Here is a 23,350-nt window from a genome sequence, read left to right on the forward strand (position 1 = left end):
CCCCCCACTGTCTGCCTGCCCTTTATGCCTTCAGATTCAACAACAGATCATGATGCTATTAATTACAGTCTCCATGGCATTTTAACAGTTTTCTTTATCCAGTTTCTAATTTAAATAAAAACACTTTTTAGCCTCAAGAATCCACTTTCAAATATAAATGGACACTAGAATATACTGTGCTTTTACAAAAGCTATTAAGAGGTCCTCAATAAAAGCAACTAAACTTGGATATACAAAAACATTAGAATTTTTAAAAGAGTTTGGTAATTTTTAAGTTTCATTCCAAACAGATAAGAAATGTTAGTTAGAATGAGATTATTCTGCTTACCCAGACATTATTGCTACAACAACCTGGTCCTTCAGTAAGACACAAGGCTTGTATCATGGTGCAACAACAGTACTGCAATGGACTAAATCTTGGTGTCCCCCCAAAATTCATGTGTTGAAATTCTAACCCCCGGCATGATGAGATTAGGAGTTGGGGCCTCCAGGAGGTAATTAGGTTATGAGGGAGGAATTCTCATGAACAGAATTGGTACCCTTATAAAAGGGACCCCAGAGAGCTCCCATGCCTTCTTCCCACCATGAGTTAGCATACAGGAAGTCAACAGTCTGCAACCCAGAAGAGGGCCCTTAGCAGACATTAAATCTGTTTGCTGTTCAAACCACCCACTCCATGGTATCCTCTTATCACAGCGGGAACTGATTAAGACAAGTAATAATACAATACAGGAATGTATTATTTAGGCATAAATACAATACAGTAGTAGTCAAATTCACTGCTAAGTCTTAGGAAAGCTTATGAAAATTTTAGTATAATTCCAATTTATTAACCAAAGAAACACATCTAGTTACAAAAAGCTCATCTTGACCAATGACACTATGCTATATCAGTTATGTCAAACATTAGAAGAGGCCACGTTTTCCCCTCACTCCTATTCTGCAAGGGGTTTCTTTTTTGGGAGGCTTATCTACCACTGTAGAACTTTACAGCCTTCAGCGGCTACTCCAAGGCTATTTTTATCTAACTGCTTTTTGTGTACTGCTGAAGATCATGGCATCCGGTCCCATCACTTCATGGGAAATAGATGGGGAAACAGTGGAAATAGTGGCTGACTTTATTTTTCGCGGCTCCAAAATCACTGCCGATGGTGATTGCAGCCATGAAATTAAAAGACGCTTACTCCTTGGGAGGAAAGTTATGACCACCTAGACAGCTTATTAAGAAGCAGAGACATTACTTTGCCAACAAAGGTCCGTCTAGTCAAGGCTATGGTTTTTCCAGTGGTCATGTATGGATGTGAGAGTTGGACTATAAAGAAAGCTGAGTGCCAAAGAATTGATGCTTTTGAACTGTGGTGTTGGAGAAGACTCTTGAGAGTCCCTTGGACTGCAAGGAGATCCAACCAGTCCATCCTAAAGGAGATCAGTCCTGGGTGTTCATTGGAAGGACTGACACTAAAGCTGAAACTCCAATACTTTGGCCACCTGATGTGAAGAGTTGACTCATTTGAAAAGACCCTGATGCTGGGAAAGATTGAGGGCAGGAGGAGAAGGGGACGACAGAGGATGAATGGCTGGATGGCATCACCAACTCAATGGACATGGGTTTGGGTAGACTCTGGGAGTTGGTGATGGACAGGGAGGCCTGGCGTGCTGCGGTTCATGGGGTCGCAAAGAGTCGGATACGACTGAGCGACTGAACTGAATTGAACTGATAGTTCTTCTTGTAAATATATTTTTCTCTCTTTTACTTTCAGTCATTCCCAATGTATTATTTCACTGGCTCCCTTCCTAGATCATCTGGTTCCTAACACACATCTGGATATTTCCTACAATTTCTACTTTTAAAAATTAATTACAAAAGGTTTGTTTAAATATGCTTTTGACTCTAATGGCACTACTTTGATTAAAGTAAAAGGAGAAAAAGTGAAAGACCTCTAAGTTGAAAAATAAACTGACACAGAATAATAATCTGTATTACCAGTTCTATTTCAAATTTCTTTTATTTCCTTCCCATCCCAAGAATTCACGTTCTTTTTATTCTTTTCTACCTTGAGTTTATCTTGTTATTTTCTACTCTGCAGAGTTAGAAAAAAATATGCAAAACACAATCAAAATTATTTTGTAAGCAAAAGAAAAAAATGAAATAGATGGGACTTTCCTGTTATATTAACTATCAATTAAAATGGAAAACAGCTAACCTGTAAATTTCTGAAGACAAAGAAAAAGAAAACAGGCTGTACATTTCAGAGAAAAGAAATTAACCAGAACAATCCAACAGACACAACAGTTTTATGAGAAACTTGGGAACTTCCTTTCTTAAGCATTGTTACTACAGAAATTAATGGCAGGTGAGTGCCCAGAGCATGCATGCGTGTGTGTGCTCAGTCACGAATCTGTGTTGGACTCCTTGTGACTCCATGATCTGTAGCTTGCCAGGATCCTCTGTCCACGGGATTCCCCAAGCAAGAATACTGTAGGTTGCCATTTCCTTTTCCAGGGGATTTTCCCAACCCAGGTATGGAACCAGCATCTCCTGTGTCTCCTGCACTGGCAGGTGGGATTTTTACCACTGAGCCACCCAGGAAGCCCTTAGGGTCATAACAAAACAGGTTTCACCCCTGGAGGCAGCTTCAGTCTGTTTTGGACACAAACAGCAACTAGAGGTTCCACCTATCTGATTTACATATCCTTCTGTTTGAAATATAAACTAAAAAGGCTTTTGTAAGTAGCCGAGCCAATCCTGTTCCCTGCTCCTCCCCGCTCCAAGAAAAAAAAAAATAGGGAGGGATGGAGGAGCTAACTGAGAGGGAGGGAGAGATGGGGGATAGCGGAGAGAAAGAGAGACCACTGGTGCAACTAAAGTAAGCAATGTTTAGATAATTTCGCTCAACTTATCTAAATCATATAGTTTTTCATTTTGGAAAAGTTCCTAGAGCAGTCAAAAGCCAAGATTAAGTCTCAAAATTAAATCTCAAGACACACTATAAACAACTCCACTCCCATCTTTCTACCTCAAGTTACATAACAGAATGGTGAATTACGGGTGTACTTGAGAAGAAAGGAATTTGCCAAACTGTGCAAGTAAAAATGGAAAAACAAATGAGTAAAGTCATGAGATGTGGAGACAGGATGTTTTCTAAGATGCCACACCTCAAATTTCTTTATTGGGTTAATTTAAACCTGTCCAAGCAAAATGAGAAACATAATACTCCATTATCTCACTGGTTCCATGGTTTTGTAAGAGTCAGAGAGAACTGAAGTTTGTCTCAAATCAAAATTTATGTTGTTGGTCTTGCATTCTTCCTTCAAACCATAATAAAAACCTCATTGGATAAGGAAGCTGAGGCTGAGGGTTAATGATGAGAAGAGGTGGAATCTGAAGCCAGTTACGGTAACTTCAAACCTTGTGCCATTTCCACTGCCCCAAGAGTGCCTCGAATAAAGCAACCCTTCCAGAGAGAACCGAGAGTTCCAGTCACAGACATGCACTTTCTTTCCTACCACAGCAAACTTCCTATCTATGAAGTAACTGCTAAAACTGCTCTTGCGATTTTGATATACTAATTAATCTTATAACCGAAACTCCAACAATAGCACACACGTTTGTGCTATCAAGCTGAAATGCAACATAAAGGATAAACTGTCTGGACTTCCCTGGTGGTCCAGTGGTTAAGAATCCGCCTGCCAATGCAGAAGACACAGGTTTGACCCCTGGTCCAGGAAGATCCCATATGCTGCAGGGCAATTAAGCCTAACAGCCACAACTACTGAGTTAGTGCACCTAGAGCCCATACTCCACAACAAGCGAAACCACTGCAATGAGAAGCCCTCACACCACAACTAGAGAAAGACTGTATAGAGCAATGAAGACTGTCAACTACAAACTGAGTTGTAGTTGGCAAGAGCAGTGCCAGCGACTGAACAACAACGGCATTTGCCATCTGCCTCTATGGAGACTGAACCCCATACTACTATGGCTGTTGACCTCCAATAACCCCCAAGGGAGTTCAGGGTGGAGTGAGGCACTCTGTGCTCCAGGGAAATTGGTGAGACAGGTCTTTAGATAGTTGGATGTTTTTAGGAACAGATTTTATGATCTCAATCCTTTCATCTCCTCATATCTAAAGAAGCACTAAATCCCTTCATGGTGACATCAGATCCTCATGACTAACAAAAAACCTTTTGTAAAATGAATGCTTCATGGTACTGAACTCCCCCTTCACCAAAACCTTATATATTGACTTTCCCCCACTGCTGCTTTGGAGCAGTCTCTAAACAGCTATGCTGCCTCCCGGGCTGCAGTCCTCATTTTGCCCCAAACAAAACTCGCAACTCTGAAGTTGTACATCTTTTTTTAGTCAACAAGACTCAGCGCAGCAAAAAATAAAATAATTATTTTTAAAAGATCATTTTCTGTTATTAAAAGGATGTATTTTCTCTTACCATTCTGTATAGGAGCAAGGTAATATTTAATAAAAGCTATTTACTACTAACAAAATCTTGTAGGAAAAAAAAAGCATAGGTGTCATGCTCACAAACATCACTATGGTTACAATATCAACTAGCAGGCATGCTATATCACTTCAGTTGTGTCCGACTCTTTGCGACCCCATGGACTATAGCCAGCCAGGCTCCTCTGTCCATGGGATTCTCCAGAAAAGAATACTAGAGGAGGTCGCCATGCCCTCTTCCAATCAACTAGTAGCACAGCCCAAGAGATCAGGTGTGACATGGACAATGGTGCATACCAACTTCGCACTTATCAGAACCAACAGTGGTGACTGCAGTAACTGTTTATAGTTCTTGTGGCCACCTAATGATGCTAATTCTCTGATTTCATTCCAAAAATATTTCTCTGAAGTGGATGTGGTTTTCCCTGCGGGGGGGCAAGAGGGAAAGCATATTTCCCACAGCTAAGATTATCTTTTACTTTGAAGTGTCTCACCTGAAAAAGTCAAGCAAGGGCTTCTCTAGTGTGTCTCATGTCAGTCATCTGCTCAACAATCAGTCACTCACTTATTCTGCAACAATGCACAAAACCTGCCAGTTGCCATAACAACACCAAAGTGAAGCTGCAGTCTTGTCAGCTAAGAAGTTCCAATCTAGGAAAGAAGATACACACCAACAACTTATTAAAAGGGTAAGGACATACATTCAGTATTAGATGTAAAAGAGGAACTGCTTATCAGAGATAAATGCTAGGAATTCTGATTAGTGGAATAAAGGCAACAGTTGCCAAGAGGAGATATCTAACTGGGCCTCAGGACAAATGTGATTATCACAGATGAGGGAAGTAGAATGAGAGAACACAGCAAGACAATCAGGCTGATAGTCCAAGGTGAGCAGAAGCTCAAGTATGAGAATGCCTGGGGAACCCGAAGTAGACCTGTGAGCCCAGAGAACCCAGAGAATCTGTGATGGGTAAAACAAAGATGATGTGAGAGAGTCAAGTCTGGTCAGAATACAGACAGCCTTTAGTGTCATTGCAAATTCGAATTTTATCCTATATGCAACAGAGATCCCGTAAAAAGTGTTTAAAGAAATAAAGTAATATGAGACTTTCCTGATGGTCCAGTGGCCAAGACTCCACCCTCGCAATGCAGGAGGCCCAGGTTCGATCCCTAGTTAGGGAACTAGATGCCATATGCCCGTGCAGTCACTAAAGACCCCGCATGCCCCGAGGAAGACTGAAGACCCTGTGTGCCACAACTGAGACCCAGCACAGCCAAGTAAATAAGTAAATATTTAAGAGAAAGGGAACAAAAGAGCCAACAATAACTTAAAAAAACAAAAGAAAAGAAATATGATTCAAGTAGGGCTTTTAAGAAGATAATGCTGAACAAGCAGTGAAAGGAGATACATAGAAAGAAGAAAAGAGAACCGAGAGAAGAGACACAATGGGTGGTTATTAAGATATCTGTGTAGAAATAAATGAGTAAGTTAAACTTAGGAGGGCTAGAAGGAGGGTGGGCATTTAGGAGAAATTCAATCACATAAGAACAGCCTGTGAAGAAGGGAATTACACAAAGAAAATGGCTTCAGTTTTGAACATTCCAGTAAAGATGTTCAGATGACCAATTGGGAATTCAGGTCTGCAACTGAGACATTAAAGCCAGAAATAGAGACTTAAAAGTTATTAGAACCAAGGTGGCATTTAGAAACATGAAAGCAGGGTAAGTCATCTACAGAGACAGGACAAAGCAAGCAAAGAACGGTAAGGATAAGACTGTACAAAAAGGGAAACAGTAAGGAAGGCACGGTGTGGGAGAAGCACAACCAATAGAGAAAAAATGCTGAACAAGACAGGAGGGCTCTAAAGAGGGGAGGGGAGTCAATCATTACAAACTCTGAAGAGAAAGAGTGAACAGGACAGTGGTTGGGAACTCACCACATCTCTGACATGACTGGAAATTTCAGGGGGGATGAAATCAGATTTCAGGGTACAGAACAGAATTATCAGGTAGTGAGCACAAATAAATTGCTTTTACAAAAGGCTGATGAAGACCTGAGATAGCCTTCAGTTCAGTTCAGTTGCTCAGTCATGTCTGATTCTTTGCAACCCCATGAACCGCAGCACACCAGGCCTCCCTGTCCATCACCAACTCCCAGAGTTCACTCAAACTCATGTCCATCGAGTTGGTGATGCCATCCAGCCATCTCATTCTCTGTCGTCCCTGTCTCCTTCTGCCCCCAATCTCTCCCAGCATCAGAGTCTTTTCCAGTGAGTCAACTCTTCACATGAGGTGGCCAAAGTATTGGAGTTTCAGCTTTAGCATCAGTCCTTCCAATGAACACCCAGGACTGATTTCCTTTAGAAGGGACTGGTTGGATCTCCTTGCAGTCCAAGGGACTCTCAAGAGTCTTCTCCAGCACCACAGTTCAAAAGCATCAATTCTTCAGCAGTCAGCTTTCTTCACAGTCCAACTCTCACATCCATACATGACCACTGGAAAAACCACAGCCTCGACTAGACAGACCTTTGTTGGCAAAGTAATGTCTCTGCTTTTTAATATACTATCTAGGTTGGTCATAACTTTCCTTCCAAGCAGTAAGCGTCTTTTAATTTCATGGCTGCAATCACCATCTGCAGTGATTTTGGAGCCCCGAAAAATAAAGTCAGCCACTGTTTCCCCATCTATTTCCCATGAAGTGATGGAACCGGATGCCATGATCTTAGTTTTCTGAATGTTGAGCTTTAAGCCAACTTTTTCACTCTCCTCTTTTACTTTCATCAAGAGGCTTTTTAGTTCCTCTTCACTTTCTGCCATAAGGGTGGTGTCATCTGCATAGCCTTAAAGTGTCCTAACTTCTACTCAGTTCTAGAACCAGCTAACAGAGTAAAAACTTAGAATTTGCTTGTAACTAGTGTTAGTCGCTCAGTCATGTCTGACTTAATGTGACCCCATGGACTGTAGCCCACCAATCAGACTCCTTGTCCATGAGAATCTCCAGGCAAGAATACTGGAGTGGGCTGCCATCCCCTTCTAAGGGGATCTTCCCAACTCAGGAATCAAACCTGAGTCTCCTGCATTGGCAGGCGGATTCTTTACTGTCTGAGCCACTAGGGAAGCCCTAGGGCATGTTGACTCCCTGTTGGGGAAACCAAACCCTGGTCTCCCACGTGACAGGCTTGGATACTCATCATTATACTAACGAGGATGGCGGATGTTAAGTAAATCAGTGAGAGAGCAGAACTGGGAGTGACTCAAGTATGCTATTTTGGTGTTAACTTATCTAGCTTCTAAAATAGAGGGGACTGGTGCCCCCTTGAGCCATGGGGCTGCCAGCTGCATAGGGGCCATGCCACCCAGGCGCAGGGCCCACAACACTCTTGACAGGATGGTAAACCTGGCGGCCACAATGTGGCACTGGCTCATTGTGGGAGAGGTGGGTGCTTGCTCTGGTCGTCCAGCTTTTGCTCCTCTACTTCCTCACCAGCACCTTCAAGCAGGAGAAGAGGGCAGTAGAGATCGGAATCTTCTCCAGGGTCAAGACCATGATCAGCCCGTTCCATGGCAAGTACAGTTTAACTGGGGCAATGGCAGTCAGCCCAGCAACCAGTGCGGAACTCCAATCAAGGGAAGCACCTCATCACGGACGAACACAGCTGCGTTTGTGACAGGAAAGATTTGCTGGTGGATGGCTGCTGTGACAGCAATGTCTCTGACACAAAGCAGTACTGCTGTGGCAAATGCTTGTCCAACGGCTGGGGAGCCCAACAAGCAGCTTCTCCTGGAGCACTTCCTCAGCAGCGACATTCCAGAACCTCTCATGGCAGCTGAAGACCACTTTGAATTGTGCTTGGCTAAATGCAGGACCTCACCCGAGCCTCTTCAGTGGTGGGCCTTGAACATTCTGTCCTGACATCTAACATCATCTAGAGACTCAGATGCTCTTCCCTTTTCATCCTGAGCCAACATTCCAGCAGCTGGCACCATGTGCACTCAGCTTTCTTCCTAGTGGTATTTGAAGACGCTTGTTTACCTGTGTGGGGACACTGTCTTCACCAGAAATTCTTCCTGGTTGTCCTGGAAGGTTCTGTCCTCGTGTCCCATGCCCCTGTTGAAATGACTGTTCTGCTCAGCTGTGGACAGCGGGAGCCTCAGGAAAGTCACCTGTGGGGTGGCCTCCTCCTTTTCTGTCACAGAAACCCTATCTTAAGGTGACTCCTAAGTAGAGATACATCTCACAACTGACTGTAAGTGCTGGTCCTTTACTACTTTCAACTCACAGTTTCCCTGTGATTTACAGAGAAGAACAAAATTCAAGTCTCCATCAAGGTGCCTTAAGAGATTCACATCTACCCTCCGTGGGTGCTGGACATGAAGGCTGCTGGTCCACATGCTCGTGGCGCTCCTGTGTTACTAGTATGACACTAACCCTCTCTGGTCAAGATCAAGAGTCCATGGTCCTCAGATCAAGATGTCATGTGCTCCTGAATAGCAACGCTCTTTGCCCTCAGGAGTCACGTTTCCACATGCTGTTCTTTCTCAGAGCCACACACTAACCCCGGGATTGGGCAAGGTCTTCTTCCTTGCTCTTTTTTGGCTGTTCATCTGTTGCCCTTGAAGCAGGGCTCAAACGCGCTTTCAGCATCTTTATCTCAGCAGAGCTCTTTCCTTGGGCTTTGTTTGTCTTCCTATATATTTCTGCAGTCTGTGTGATGGAAATTTCCCTTAAATCCCTCCTATGACTTCCCTGCTGGCTCAGTGGCAAACAATCTGCCTGCCAATGCAATAGACACAGGAGACATGGGTTCGATCCCTGGGTCCAGAAGATTCCCTGGAGGAAGGGGTGGCAACCCTTCTTGCCTGGAAAATCCCATGGACAGAGGAGACTGGTGGGCTACAGTTTGTGGGGTCACAAAGAGTCAGGCACTACTGAGCATGGGACACACACACACACACAGAGTCAGGCACTACTGAGCATGGGACACACACAGACACACAGTCACACACACACACACACAACTTCTCACCCCTAACTCAGCTTTCTTAAAGAATGAACTGTCTGACAGTTGTTTGGCAGTTGTTTTTTAGTGTTAGATCCCAGAAAATCTATTCAGTTCACATTGGACTTTTCAGATTCTGTGTGTATTCACCAGTGCCAAATCAGACTTTGTGTGTGTGGAAAATAAAATAGAGTAAAATTTATAAATACTTATAACAATAAAGTGGGAGGAAGCTGATAAAAAGCATTTATCTATGTTGCTTATCACCTCAGGACTAAGAGGATGTTACAACTAGCATTGAACAAACATGGAAACTTGCTTTAGTTATGGCCTAATTATCTATTTGCTTAGATTTCTACATCCTTATTGTTAATTCAATCCCAAATTCACTTCCTGTTGTTTCAGTTAACTCAGATATATCAGTGTGGTCTTCTTGGAGAAGTCCTCACAGCAGACTTCTGACTGCTCCAGTCCACACTGGGGTCATTATTCTGAGGCCGTGTACCTGGGTTCCCCTTGCAGGGTTCTCCCGAGGGCTTCCTGCATCTCTCCCCTGTGTTGGATCTCCTATCCTATATCCCACATCCTGCTCATTCTTGGTGAAGAATTTATCCCATTTAGCTTCAGGAGAAATGGTGTGTAGGAAGTAGTTTTTTTAACCTTGCATGTCTGAAAATGTCTCTATTCTCATGTGCTATTAGTGGCTTAGAGCTATATTATATAGAATTCTGTACTGAAATAATCTTCCTCCAGAAGTCTGAAGGCATTCATTATTTTCTAGCTTCTGATATCCCTGATAGAAATCAGAAGCCATTCTGATTTCTGGTCCTTAGTTTGTAATGTTTTCCCTTTCTTTGGCAGTTTGCAAAATGGCCTCTTTGTCATCAGAGACAAATTGAAATTTCCCGAAAATGTGCCTTGTCATAGGCACTTAGTAATTCCTTTTAATCTGGAACCTCATATCCTTCAGTTGTGGGAAATTTTCTTAAAATATTTTGCTAGTGATTTCCTCCCCTTTGTTTTACTTTTTCTGGAACTCATTGTTTTGACTTCCTAACCTGATGCTCTAATTATTTTTTCTTTTTTTCCCCTTTATTTTCTGGTTTATTTCCTCATTTTCATCTTCTAACCCTTCCATTATTGAGTCTTATTTCTGTTATAATTTTTTAATACACAGTAGAAAGCAGTATTTTGGCTTTGTATTTAACATTCAGGTCTTGTCTCATGTATGTCATATTTTCTCTCTCCGAAGATAATCACAACTTGTTTTAAAGTTTTCTATTCGGTGCATATCTCTGCTTCCAAATTTAATTTTTTTTAAATTTGTTTGGGTTTTTTCTTCCATGCTACAGTCTTTCCCTCCAGTGACAGCTAGCCTTGGGAATGTCGGAGTCTTTCCTCTTGGGCTGTTAAATTCTCCAATGACACTGATCTCTTGGCTGGAGGGTAAAGGTAAAGTAAGGAAGACAGGTAGAGGAGTCTCATCATTCAGTTTGCAGGTGTTCACTTTATTCCCTTGTATTTGGTAAACTACCCTGTGCTCCCCATTTTGCCTGGTATGCCCCAGTCCAGAGACCCTTGAGTTTTCTCCCCCAGATAACTGACCCGCAACCTTCCATTAGGGTAGAGATGGGGGTGGGAAGAGGAGAAGACTGAGGGATCTACTACTATACATTCCTGAGGCCATCGATTCCTGGACTATTTGAAGATTTTGTGGTAAAAATCAGATTGGTTCTTGGCTTTCTTTGTTGCTAGATTAAGAACTGGCTTTCTCAGGTCACGTAGGTCACTTACCACACTCCATTTGCTTTCCAGCATTTGATTTATTATTATGTATTATTGGTTTTTGTGGTTGTTTTCTTCTTTGCCATTTTCCTTATTCCTGAAGGACTATGTCTTTAAAGGAATATGCCATTACTATAGCTGTAGTGAGGTTTCTGAAAGGAATACAAGTACACGCTTATGTTCAATCCACCATTTTTCTCCCCAGAAGTCTAGGTTGATTCAAAAACCATTCCTGATTGTTTACACTACTCGTTACCATTCCCACCCAATTCTCCAGTCACCAGAGTGGTTTACTAAGGTTAATATTGCCTCAGAACAAGTTGAGAGTGGCCCCTCACCTAGGGATCCCATTTTAGAGGGCTCTAAGTAAAAAAAAAGTTTATTAGACTAACTTAAATATTACCATATATGATACAGCTTTCTAAACTCAGCAAGTAGCTCGTCCACAGTTAAACACTGACTTCCTTCATTTCTCCTTCCCCAGTTCTTCTGGACTTGCAGCAACCCTTACAATAGCCTGTACAAATGACTTAACTGAGTCAGAAAAGGAATCCTTTACTTAAGACACCTTACTGACATCTGTTGGATATTTTACAAAATAAGGACAAATCAACAATCACAATTAAATGACACACACTCTTACTTGTAGGGGTACACATAATTTGCACAACCAAATGTGCAGCACTGCCTTTGAATCACCTTTCACAAAACTAAACTAATCTCTACTATTCCAGGATGAAGGTGAGGAGAAAGATAAAAGAGCAAATCAGGAATCTAAACATTCCTTTATAACTTAGAAGAATTGTGCTCTGACACCTTGACTTAAAACCCATTTCTTCATTTAAAAAATGATTCAGCTGTTCCTCTAAATTTAGCTCATAAGAGTGAAATAAAAATATGACTTTAGTACCAGTAGGCCTGCGGCCACTGAACAAAGCAGAGCGTGGCAGCCTTCTGGGTCAGGGGCCAGCCCTAGCTATCAGCCCAGCTACCACAGTCCCAACACAACAGAAAGGTCCACAGAGCCCATGCAGGGGCCTCTGGGGACCAGAGAGAGTGTACTGCTAGGCCTCACACAATGTCTCCTATACAAGGTCACTTATCCAAAATCAGGAAACATAACTGACCTACTTAATACAGGGGAAGAGAATTAGGCAAAATAAGGAGGCAGAAGAATATGTTCCAAACAAAGGAATAAGACAAAATTCCAAAAGAAGAACTAAGCAAAGAAGACATGAGCAATCTACCCAATAAAGAATTCAAGGCAATGACCTCATATAAACATGCTCAGTGAACTTGGGACAAGAATGGATGAACAGAGTGAAAAGTTTAACAGAGTTAGAAAATACAAACAAGAACCAAACAGAGTTGAAGACTACAATAACTGAAATAAAAGCATATTAGAAGGAATCAAAAGTAGATTAGATGGCATGGAGGAACAACTCAGTGAAGTGAAAGAGCAGTGGAAGTCACTCAAGCTGAATAGAAAAAAAGACGAATTAAAAAAAAAAAAAGGGTGGTTTTGAAAATACCTCTGAGACAACATCAAGTGTACTAACACTCACATTATACCAAAAGGAGAAGAATCAGAGAGGGGAGGGCAGAGAACTTATTTGAGGAAATAAGAACTGAAAATTTCCCTAATCTGGGAATATCGATAATAAATAGTTAAGGGATAGACAAAACAAAAGATGCAAAATGTGATATAACAACATTAAACATGGTAGGGAGTGTTAAATGTAGGGTGGTTAAGATGTGTTCAAAGTTAAGAGAGCATCAGTGTAAAATAATCACATGGAAACAGGTTGTTACACATGAACTGCATGGGAAGTACAAACTGAAATATAAAACAGATACACACCAAGAGGAGGGAAAGGAATCCAAACATACACTAAATTCTATGAAAAGAAAGCCAGGATAGCAATACTTATATCAGAAGAAATACACCTTAAAACAAAGACAGGAGACAAACAAGACATTACATAATGATAAAGGGATCGATCCAACAAGAAGAGTTAACAACTGAAAATACCTACGCATCCCACACAGGAGTACCTAAATACATAAAGCAAACATTAAAGGAAAAAATTGTCAGTAAGACAATAATAGAAGGGGGGTTTAATACACCACTTACTTCCGTGAACAAATCGTCTAGACAATCAATAAAGAAACATTGGCCTTAAATAGCACATTAACCTATTTGAATGTAAAAGAAATATACATAGAACAGTCCATCCCAAAGAAGAAGAATACACATCCCTCTCAAGTGTACATGAAACATTCTTTGGGATAGATCAAACCTTAGGTCACAAAACAAATATCAGTATATTTAAGAAGACTGAAACCATGTTTTCTGAACATAACAGTATGAGAATAGAAATCAACTACAAGAAAAAAACTGCAAAAACTACAAACATATAGAGGCTAAACAATATGTTACTAAACAACCAATGGATCATTGAAGAAATCAAAGGGAGAATTAAAAAAAAATACCTGGAGACAAATGAAAATGAAAACACAATGATCCAAAACCTATGGGATACTGCAGAAGCAATCTTAAGAGGGAAATTTACAGTGACACAAGCCTACCTAAAGAAACAAGAAAAATCCCAAATAAACAATCTAGCCTTAGACATAAGAGAACTAGAAAAATAAAGAACAAGCAAAATCCAAAGATAGAAGAAAGTCATAAAGATTAGAACAGAAATACAAAGAGACAAAAGAAAGAAAAGATCAGTGAAACTAAGAAGAGGTTCTTTGAAAAGATAAAAATTGAAAAACCCTTAGCTAGACTCATAAAGAATATGAATAAAAAGAGAAGGACCACATAGATAAAATCAGAAATAAAAGAGCTTGTGATTGACAGTACAGAAATACAGAAGACCATGAGATTACTATGAACAATTATATGCCAGTGAAATGGACAACCTGGAAGAAATGAACAAATTCCTGGAAATATACAATCCCCCAAAACCGAACCAGGAAGAAACAGAAAATATGAACAGACTGATTGCCAGGAAGGAAACTGAATCAGTAATTTAAAAAAAGCTCCCAACAAACAAATGTCCAAGGCCAGAGGGCTTCACAGGTGAATGTTATCAAATATTTAAAGAGTTAATACCTTTCTCAAACTATTCCCAAAAACTGAAGAGAAAGGAATGCTTCTGAACTCATTCTACAAGGCCACCCTTGCCCTGATATAAAAATCAGACAGACACGACCCCCCCACAAATAAATAACAAAGATTACAGAACAATATCACTGATGAATATAACATGCAAAAAATCCTCAGCAAATATTAGCAAACTAAATTCAACAATACAATAAAAGGATTATATACCATGATGAAGTGGAATTTATCCCAGAGAAGCAAGGATAGTTCAATAACCGCACATGATACACCACGTTAACAAATTGAAAATAAAAATCATCTTCCAACAAAATTCAACATCCATTTTGATAAAAACTCTCAACAAACTGAGTATAAAAGATACATACCTCAAAATAATAAAGACCATATATGACAAACACAGAGCCAACATCATATGAAACAGTGAAAAGCTGAAAGAATTTCCTCTAAGATCAGGAACAAGACAAGAATGCCCACTCTGGTCACTTTTATTCAATACAGTACTCAAAGTCCCAGTACAGCAGAAAAGAAAAGAAGAAATGAAAGGAATCCAAATTGGAAAGGAAGAAATAAAACTGTCACTTTGTAGATGGCATGATACTATATATCCAAATCCTAAAGATGCCACCAAAAAAAAAAAAAAAACTATCAAAACTAATAAATGAATTTGGTAAAACTGCAGGCTACAAAATTAACATAATAAATCTCATGCATTTCTATACACTAACAAAGAACTATCAGAAAGAGACATTAAGAAAACAATCCCATTGACAACTGTATCATGAAGAAAAAATACCTAGGAATTAATCCAACCAAGGATTAAAAGACTTGCAGTCAGAAAACTATAAAATATTGCTGAGAGAAATTAAAGACAACATGAACAAATGGAATTCTCACAGATGGAAAGAATTAATATTTACAAAATGATCATACTACCCAAAGCAATTTACAGATTCAGTGCAATCTCTAACAAAATACCAATAACATTTTTCACAGAAATAGAACAAAATATCCAAAAATTTGCATGAAAACACAAAAAACCCTAAAATAGTCAAAACAATACTGAGAAGGAAGAACAAAACCAGAGGTTTCATATTCCCTGATTTCAAACAGAGGTACAAGCTATAGCAATCAAATTACCATGGGACTGGCATAAAAACTGACACAAAGATCAAGGTAAGACAAATAAACTCAAGCTTATATGGTCAATTAACCAAAGAAAAGGAGGCAAAAAATATATAATAGGGAAAAGACAGCCTCTTCAATAAATGGTGTTGGGAAAATTGAACAGCCACATGTATAAGATTCAAACTGGACTACTTCCTCACACCATATGCAAAAATAAACTAAAAATGGATTAAAAACCTAAATATAAGACCTAAGATCATAAAACTTCTAGAAGAAAACATGGGCAGTATGCTTTTTAACACTGCTGTTAGCAGTATTGGTTGGACTTGTGCCTTAGGTGAAATAAGCAAAAGCAAAAATAAAGAAATGGAACTACATTAAACTAAAATGCATTTATACTGCAAAGGATATATAATCACATACAATTTTACACAAAGAAGTTTAATAGCCAATTTAAATACTGACTGCTACTGTACACAGATATTATTTATCAACATTTAAAATTCGATCTGAGAAACAGACCAAAGACTTAGAGAACAAACCTAGGGTTACTAGGGGGAAAGGGAATGGCAGATTGGGAGTCTGGGATTGACACGTTCACACTGCTATATTTAAAATAGATAACCCACAAGGACCTACAGTATAGCATAGGGAACTCAACTCAATATTCTGTAATAAACTAAATAGGAAAATAATTTGAAAAAGAATGGATCCATGTATAATGAACCACTTTGCTATACACATGACACTGACACAACATTGTTAATCGACTATGCTCCAATATAAAGTGAAAATTTTAAAAATTAATGTGAAAAAATAAAATTCTATTATTTGAAAAATGGAAGGATATGTTTCTGGCAATATCAAATCCTCACTACTCTCATTTTCCCTTTTTACAATATTATCATTACCATCCTATACCTAGAAGATTTTAGCATCTTTAAAATGCTTCATAAGTTATCTGCTGCTGCTGCTGCTGCGTCACTTCAGTCGTGTCCGACTCTGCATGACCCCATAGACAGAAGCCCACCAGGCTCCCCCGTCCCCGGGATTCTCCAGGCAAGAACACTGGAGTGGGTTGCCATTTCCTTCTCCAATGCGTGAAAGTGAAAAGTGAAAGTGAAGTCGCTCAGTCGTGTGCGACCCTTAGTGACCCCACGGACTATAGCCTACCAGGCTCCTCGATCCATGGGATTTTCTAGGCAAGAGTACTGGAGTGGCTTGCCATTGCCTTCTCTGCATAAGTTATCTAGATACTCCTAATAGTGAATGTCTCGGGAATAAAAAGATAGTCATCATTATTTTATACATAAAATCAGATCTTTGGCTAATTTAATAAAGAGTCAAAGCTAAGATCTGAATAATCAATATCCTCTATAATTTTGATTAAATGAGTTATCCTTTCCAATAATTTATTAATGTCTTGGAGAGTATGTTCTGTCTTTTAATATTCATTTTCTTTAAAATGTCCTCAAATTTTTATCACATGGGTCAATAAACAGGAAGACATCAGTGCAAGCTTAGTTTTTCCTCAAGGTTTTTCCAATTTAATTTCCTTCTTTTTTGGTGGTGTTACTTTAGATCTTCTGTTCAACTTTATTTACACAAACATGAAAACTGTGCATTAGCTAACGCTGACTTCAAAGACTTTTGATATATTTTTACTATGCTTGACAACATGTATCAAGGGCATCCTATGTGAAATCCTAATTTTTAAGTACACTTACCAGATATTTCCAGCTTTTGAGGACTCCATGATAATGAAACAAATTTAATATCACAAGCACAGTTTTTTTAAAATCCAGAGATTTTGTAAGTAAGGTCATGGGGTACTTTTAAGATTTTATCACAGTGTAATAAAACAGAGGCATGAAGATCTCTGCAGCTTTGAGTTACTAGATATTTGGTTTTAAATATGTCGGTTCAATTTCATTTTTGAGAACTGAGAAAAGGTGCAGTAATGAGTGCACTTTCTAATCAAACCAGCTTTATGATCACGTTTCTGATGTTACCTACAAGCAAGATTCTTGCTCATTTCAGGCTCTGACTTTGCTCTGCCCACTTGAGAATCAAAGCATTAACTTTACTGGAATGTCAAAGAAGTGCAACAACCAGATCGGACAAGGTTCTCAATTCATCTTTGTGCAATCCCCCAGCCAGGCAGCAGAGACACACAGTAGTAGAGACACATTTTCTTCTATATATCTATGCATCACAAAAATGTTGCCTACAGTTCAGCTTTCACTTTCTCCCATTTAATAATGTTCTTAAAAGGTATCCAATGGCTTTTTAAAAAGCTGAATTCATATAGGTTATATTTACATTGAAATGAATATTTACCAATTCATGTGGTCAACCCATATACCTCCCTGTATTGTTTTTATGCAAAGACTCTACCATCTGAAGAAGTGATTTGCTTTAGAAAATTCAGCAAATTGTGCTTTTACATGGTTTGAAAAGTCTTTTTTATGATGAATAAATTAAAATATGGATACTGTCACCAGGGAAAAGTAGTTTTTTTCTTGGTTTACTAAATTTGGAAATAGGTACACCTGAAGAAAATATCTCACTTTCAAGAGAGAAGATTTTGCTGCATCAAAATATTGTGTCAAATGCCACGGTAAATATAAATTTTGTGTGTCTGGGGTAAACTTCTGAGTGCAAGAGACTGGGAACTAGTGAGTGAGAAGGACATTCTGTGCTTATCTATTCCCCACCTGCCTCCTCACACACACTTTCTTCTTCTGAGTTCTTGACATTTATCAGGTTCCTCAAAACTGTGCATTTGCTCACGCTGAACGATGTGAGAGGCAGAAACACAGGCTTTCCCATCTTTTTTACATTCAAATTTCTTTACCAGTTTGAAATCTCCAAAGTACACTAAATTGGTAGCCACTAATGAAAGTTCTTCACAGATCCTTTACATTCATAGAGCTCTTTTCTGTTACAAATGCTCTGAGGTTGAATAAAAGGTGCACGTCTTTCATGAGTGGGTAATTCTTCATAGCTGACTGCCTCACACCTGAAATCAAAATGCATGCCGTGGTTTCACATCCGCAAAAACTGATCTGTCCTCCCTGGAGTTACTCTACTGGAGAGGAACAAAGAGAGAGCTTGCAAAGGGAAAGAACCCTGCAAAAACAGAAGGGCTTCCCGACACACTTGACTGACTCACTTGCAAACAAAATTCTTATATTTTCATTCTTCTTCTCTGGTCCATCCTTTACTAATGTTTCCTCATCTTCCTAACCTCTAAATGTTCCAGAGCTTAGTCTTTAACTTTTCCTTTCTACCTAAATACCCTTCCCTGATGATATCATTCAATCTTGTGGCTTCAAACACCACCTATTTGCTAAAAGCTTGTGATCTGTATCTCCAGTCTGCACTCCTCCCTTAGTTTCCAGACTCACATATTTCTACTTGTGTATCTAATAAGATCCTCAAACTTAAGATGGCCAAACTGAGCTCCTAGTCAGTCCCACTTTCAAACTTGTTTCTCCCAGTCTTAAAAAATGACAACTTCATTCTTCTGGCTGCGCTTGCCAAAGTTCTTCACTCTTCCATTTCTCACTTCCCATATCCAATCCAATGAGCAAACTGGCTACACCTTCACATATAATCTGGTCACTTCTCAGCCCTTCTGCTACCATCATTATGGCCCAAGTTCTTTCATCTCTTTTCTAGACTATTGCAGTAGCATACTAATTGGTTTCTAAACTTCCATTTTTGCTTCCCTAGTCTCAATATAGAAGTCTACGGCTTCCCCCTCCCAGAGTAAAAGCCAAAGCTCCCACAATTACCTATAAGACTTTTATGATCTGCTTGCCAAAGAGCTCAATGCTGTCCTCTCCAACCACATCTCTAAACCACACACAATATACCACAATAATAGCATATACTGTGAAGAGTCATCAATAATCTATCTTCCTAAAAGAATTTTCTAAAGGCAGAGATCTTATCTTGTACCTCTTTTCATTCTTAGGGACTGGCATAAAATATATATATGTATATCTGTATATCTATATATAGAAAGATATACAGCAATTACTCAATTAAATATTTGACAGTGGGAAATTCTGCCTCAAGACAAATCACTGGGAAATAAAAACAGAACAACAGAATAATTATTTAATTCAACGTTAGATTGGCATGTAAGGAAGAAAGGCTCTAAAAGAATCTTTTTGCTCACTAAAATTTATGAGTGATAACTCCCAGTGCTAAATTTAGGAAATCCACTCCAAGAATGATGATGGACGAGCATGAATCAAGATGGCTGCCAAATCTGTTTTCAAGAATAGAAGGTAGAAGGCTGGCTCTGGACTACACATCTTAGTCACTTCATCTTAAGTTTGTCTTTGGGACCTGTACCTGGAATGTTGGCCATAAATTAACAATGTACTATATATTCCCTTTCTATAAAATCACAATAATCACTCAGACTATAATTGCACTTCCTCAAAATCAACTGATTTTTGTGGATCAAAGCATGAATAGTCAGAGAATCCTAGAGAACTGACAGTCATCAACATAACATTACAAATAATTACAGCAAAGGAGTTGAAAGAAGGCAACTCTGAGCTAGTCCAGTTCACACAAAACTTATGTGTGAAATACAAACAGGCTATAAAATGGTCACACCCAGACAGGTTTGCAATATAACTTAAGCCCACACCTAAACTGGTTTCAACACATATTAAAGAAGTACAATGGAAATAGGATCAGAGGAAATTTTGATTCTTCCAAGTATGATCCCTCGAAGAAGTGTTTGCTAACCTGACTGATGTCTAGAAAAGCAACAAATGTCACAGGATAAAAAGGGAACTAAAGGATTCAAATGCTGACAAAGTTCCATTTAGAAAATGAAAAGATATGAAGAAAAAGGCAAAAACAAACAAACAAAAAAATCTTGATTTTAACAAAATCACAGAATTATCCATACTAACAAAAAAAGAGACAATTAATGATTGCTTTACCTATCTACAAAGTATCTATGACTAAATGTCTAGGTGCACTGAACAAATCCTACTACTACAATGTAAAAACACCAAAACTCCTGTTTCAAATTCTTTCATTATTTCATTTAATATTATTTATATTCTCTTAAAATTATCTATTTAATTATCTAAATATTCATTGGTAAGTATGCAAAGGCCAAAGAGATTTATTTGGTGAGAAACAGAAAGAACTGCTTTGATACTGACATTAATTCCTTTAGTATGTAACAACTCAAGTGGGGTTTTTTGATGTCTCCCTTGTGTCAGCCACTCTAAACACAATCCTGAAAACACCTTATACAGTTCAGTTCAGTTCAGTTCAGTCGCTCAGTCGTGTCCGACTCTCCGCGACCCCATGAATCACAGCACGCCAGGCCTCCCTGTCCATCACCAACTCCCGGAGTACACTCAAACTCATGTCCACAGAGTCGGTGATGCCATCCAGCCATCTCATTCTCCGTCGTCCCCTTCTCCTCCCGCCCCCAACCTTTCCCAGCATCAGAGTCTTTTCCAGTGAGTCAACTCGTCGCATGAGGTGGCCAAAGTATTGCAGTTTCAGCTTCAGCATCAGTCCTTCCAATGAACACCCAGGATTGATCTCCTTTAGAATGGACTGGTTGGATCTCCTTGCAGTATAAGGGACTCTCAAGAGTCTTCTCCAACACCACAGTTCAAAAGCATCGATTCTTCGGCGATCAGCTTTCTTCACAGTCCAACTCTCACATCCATACATGACCACGGAAAAAACCATTGCCTTGACTAGACGGACCTTGGTTGGCAAAGTAACGTCTCTGCTTTTTAATATACTATCAAGGTTGGTCATAACTTTCCTTCCAAGGAGCAAGCGTCTTTTAATTTCATGGCTGCAATCAGCATCTGCAGTGATTTTGGAGCCCAAAAAAATAAAGTCTGACACTGTTTCCACTGTTTTTCCATCTATTTCCCATGAAGTGATGGGACCAGATGCCATGATCTTTGTTTTCTGAATGTTGAGCTTCAAGCCAACCTTTTCACTCTCCTCTTTCACTTTCATCAAGAGGCTTTTGAGTTCCTCTTCACTTTCTGCCATAAGGGTAGTGTCATCTGCATATCTGAGGTTATTGATATTTCTCCCAGCAATCTTGATTCCAGCTTATACAGGCCATATAAAATTGGCTCAGGTAAATTAGCCTGATCCGACCTTACACTATGCAAGACAACACCAGTAGTTATGTGCACAGGACATAAGCCATTCAATAGTAAGTTTTCAACCAAAACCGACTCCCTAGTGCCTCAACAGGACCATCTAACACTCTTAAAAAATTTAAAGCCAAGCGGTAAAACCAGAAACAACACATCAATCAACATGCCTAGGATTTTTCCACAATCACACTAGCGCTCAGATAAATTTTATCTCTGTAAAACAACTTTGCTATCGCTTGGTTATAAAGAATAAAACTTTCTAATGACCTCTGACTATATTTTAAAGTACTTACTTAACAGTAAATGCAAGATGTTTTCTTTTATTGTAACACTCTCAATAACAATTCCATAAATTACCTGATAAAAATTAGTAATTTGTTTCCTTTTACATAGTAGCTTACCCAGTTTAGCGTCGCCCTCTGGTGGGTATTCAGGAAACTGACCCTCGGAAGGAACACTGACAGTTCTCCGCAGGCATCGCCCTTTGGTGGAATCTGTCTGCTGCTCTTGTCCTCCCTCCACAGCTATCTGGTAAACCAGAAAAGAGACGAAGCTTAATTGTGCCATGAGTACCTTCTGACTGAATAACATTTTTAGGTGATGAAGGTAGGAGTGTGCAATCATCAGAGCAAAACAGAAGACATGGAGAAATAAAGTCTACACAACGGTTAAAGCATTACTAACCCCTTACAGGAAGCTTTTCTTTAAAAAAGAAAACTGAAAGATCTGGAAAGGTGAGTATGTAAATGGGCTTTCATGAAGTATGTACAAATCACATCCAGGTGTGTATCTGCTTACAAGACACCCACATAAGTTAAGATTCTTTCACATCAGAAACCAGTGCACGAGTTCCAGTTCTGTCCAATGTTCAATAAGGTAATGGAAATACAACCAACCAGAAAGATTTCGCTCCAAAATTCTCCTAAAAGAAGGTTTTGTTAGATAAAAGTAGTAAAATCACCCCAAATTTCCCCAATTTTAGAAGCACTTAGAGATAGTTAATAAAATACTATCTATACACGTTTTCAGTCAAAACATACAGATACTCGCATAAAACGGCATATTTTCTTCCACAAGTGAGATTAGTTTTTGAAATCCTAAAAAATATGTTTTTCTGGCGTAATTTTTCTTTCTGATTGTACACGTGGAATGAGAACTACAAATGGTATAAATGATGTCTAATGCCATTAACTATTTAATAATTTACACACCGGTAATCATTGTGAAGTAATGAGATGGCTCTAAGTTCCTTTTTCTTCCCCCAGTTTTGGTAATTGCAAAAGACCAAGACATCTTACTTTGGGAGAAGGGCGAAAACTTTTCACAGTGAGATTTTATTAGTAACCTCTATCGGAATTAAGAATAGTGTTCATACCATCTTAAATAGTTTGGCAAACTATGTCAGGAATTATGGTACCAAGGCCTCAGAATCATGCCTCCGCCCCTCACTCAAATGGACACTAACCACCCTTATCTGAGTTTCAGGCTCAATTACAAAAAGAGGAAGTTACAGAGAGAAAAACAAGAACTGGCTAGGACCAAGCAGGCCCAAGATGGTGGAAGACCTGCTCTCCAGTGGACCTTGATCTTCACTATAGGTTCACTGTTAATATATTAGCATGCTAAAGGACACACCCGCGAGCGCCATGACAATTGGCAGCTGCCATCACAACT

The 23,350-nt window shown here is 39.4% G+C and overlaps 1 protein-coding gene and 1 pseudogene across 7 annotated transcripts in view; one reads left to right on the forward strand and one right to left on the reverse strand.

Annotated features, from left to right (window-relative positions):
* The window catches only part of RASAL2 (RAS protein activator like 2), a 414,753-nt gene that overhangs the window by 174,356 nt on the left and 217,047 nt on the right, over positions 1–23,350 (reverse strand). For all 7 annotated transcript variants that reach the window (XM_088845306.1, XM_088845310.1, XM_088845305.1 and 4 more), the window contains exon 3: positions 22,078–22,204. In XM_088845306.1, the coding sequence (XP_088701432.1) occupies positions 22,078–22,204 (127 nt within the window). The remainder of the gene's footprint in view (positions 1–22,077; positions 22,205–23,350) is intronic.
* LOC129550949 (SREBP regulating gene protein pseudogene) lies at positions 7,846–8,370 on the forward strand (annotated as a pseudogene).

This window comes from Moschus berezovskii, chromosome 17 (assembly GCF_049115385.1).
Source record: "Moschus berezovskii isolate FMDL1 chromosome 17, NW_MosBer_1.0, whole genome shotgun sequence".
NCBI lineage: Eukaryota > Metazoa > Chordata > Mammalia > Artiodactyla > Moschidae > Moschus > Moschus berezovskii.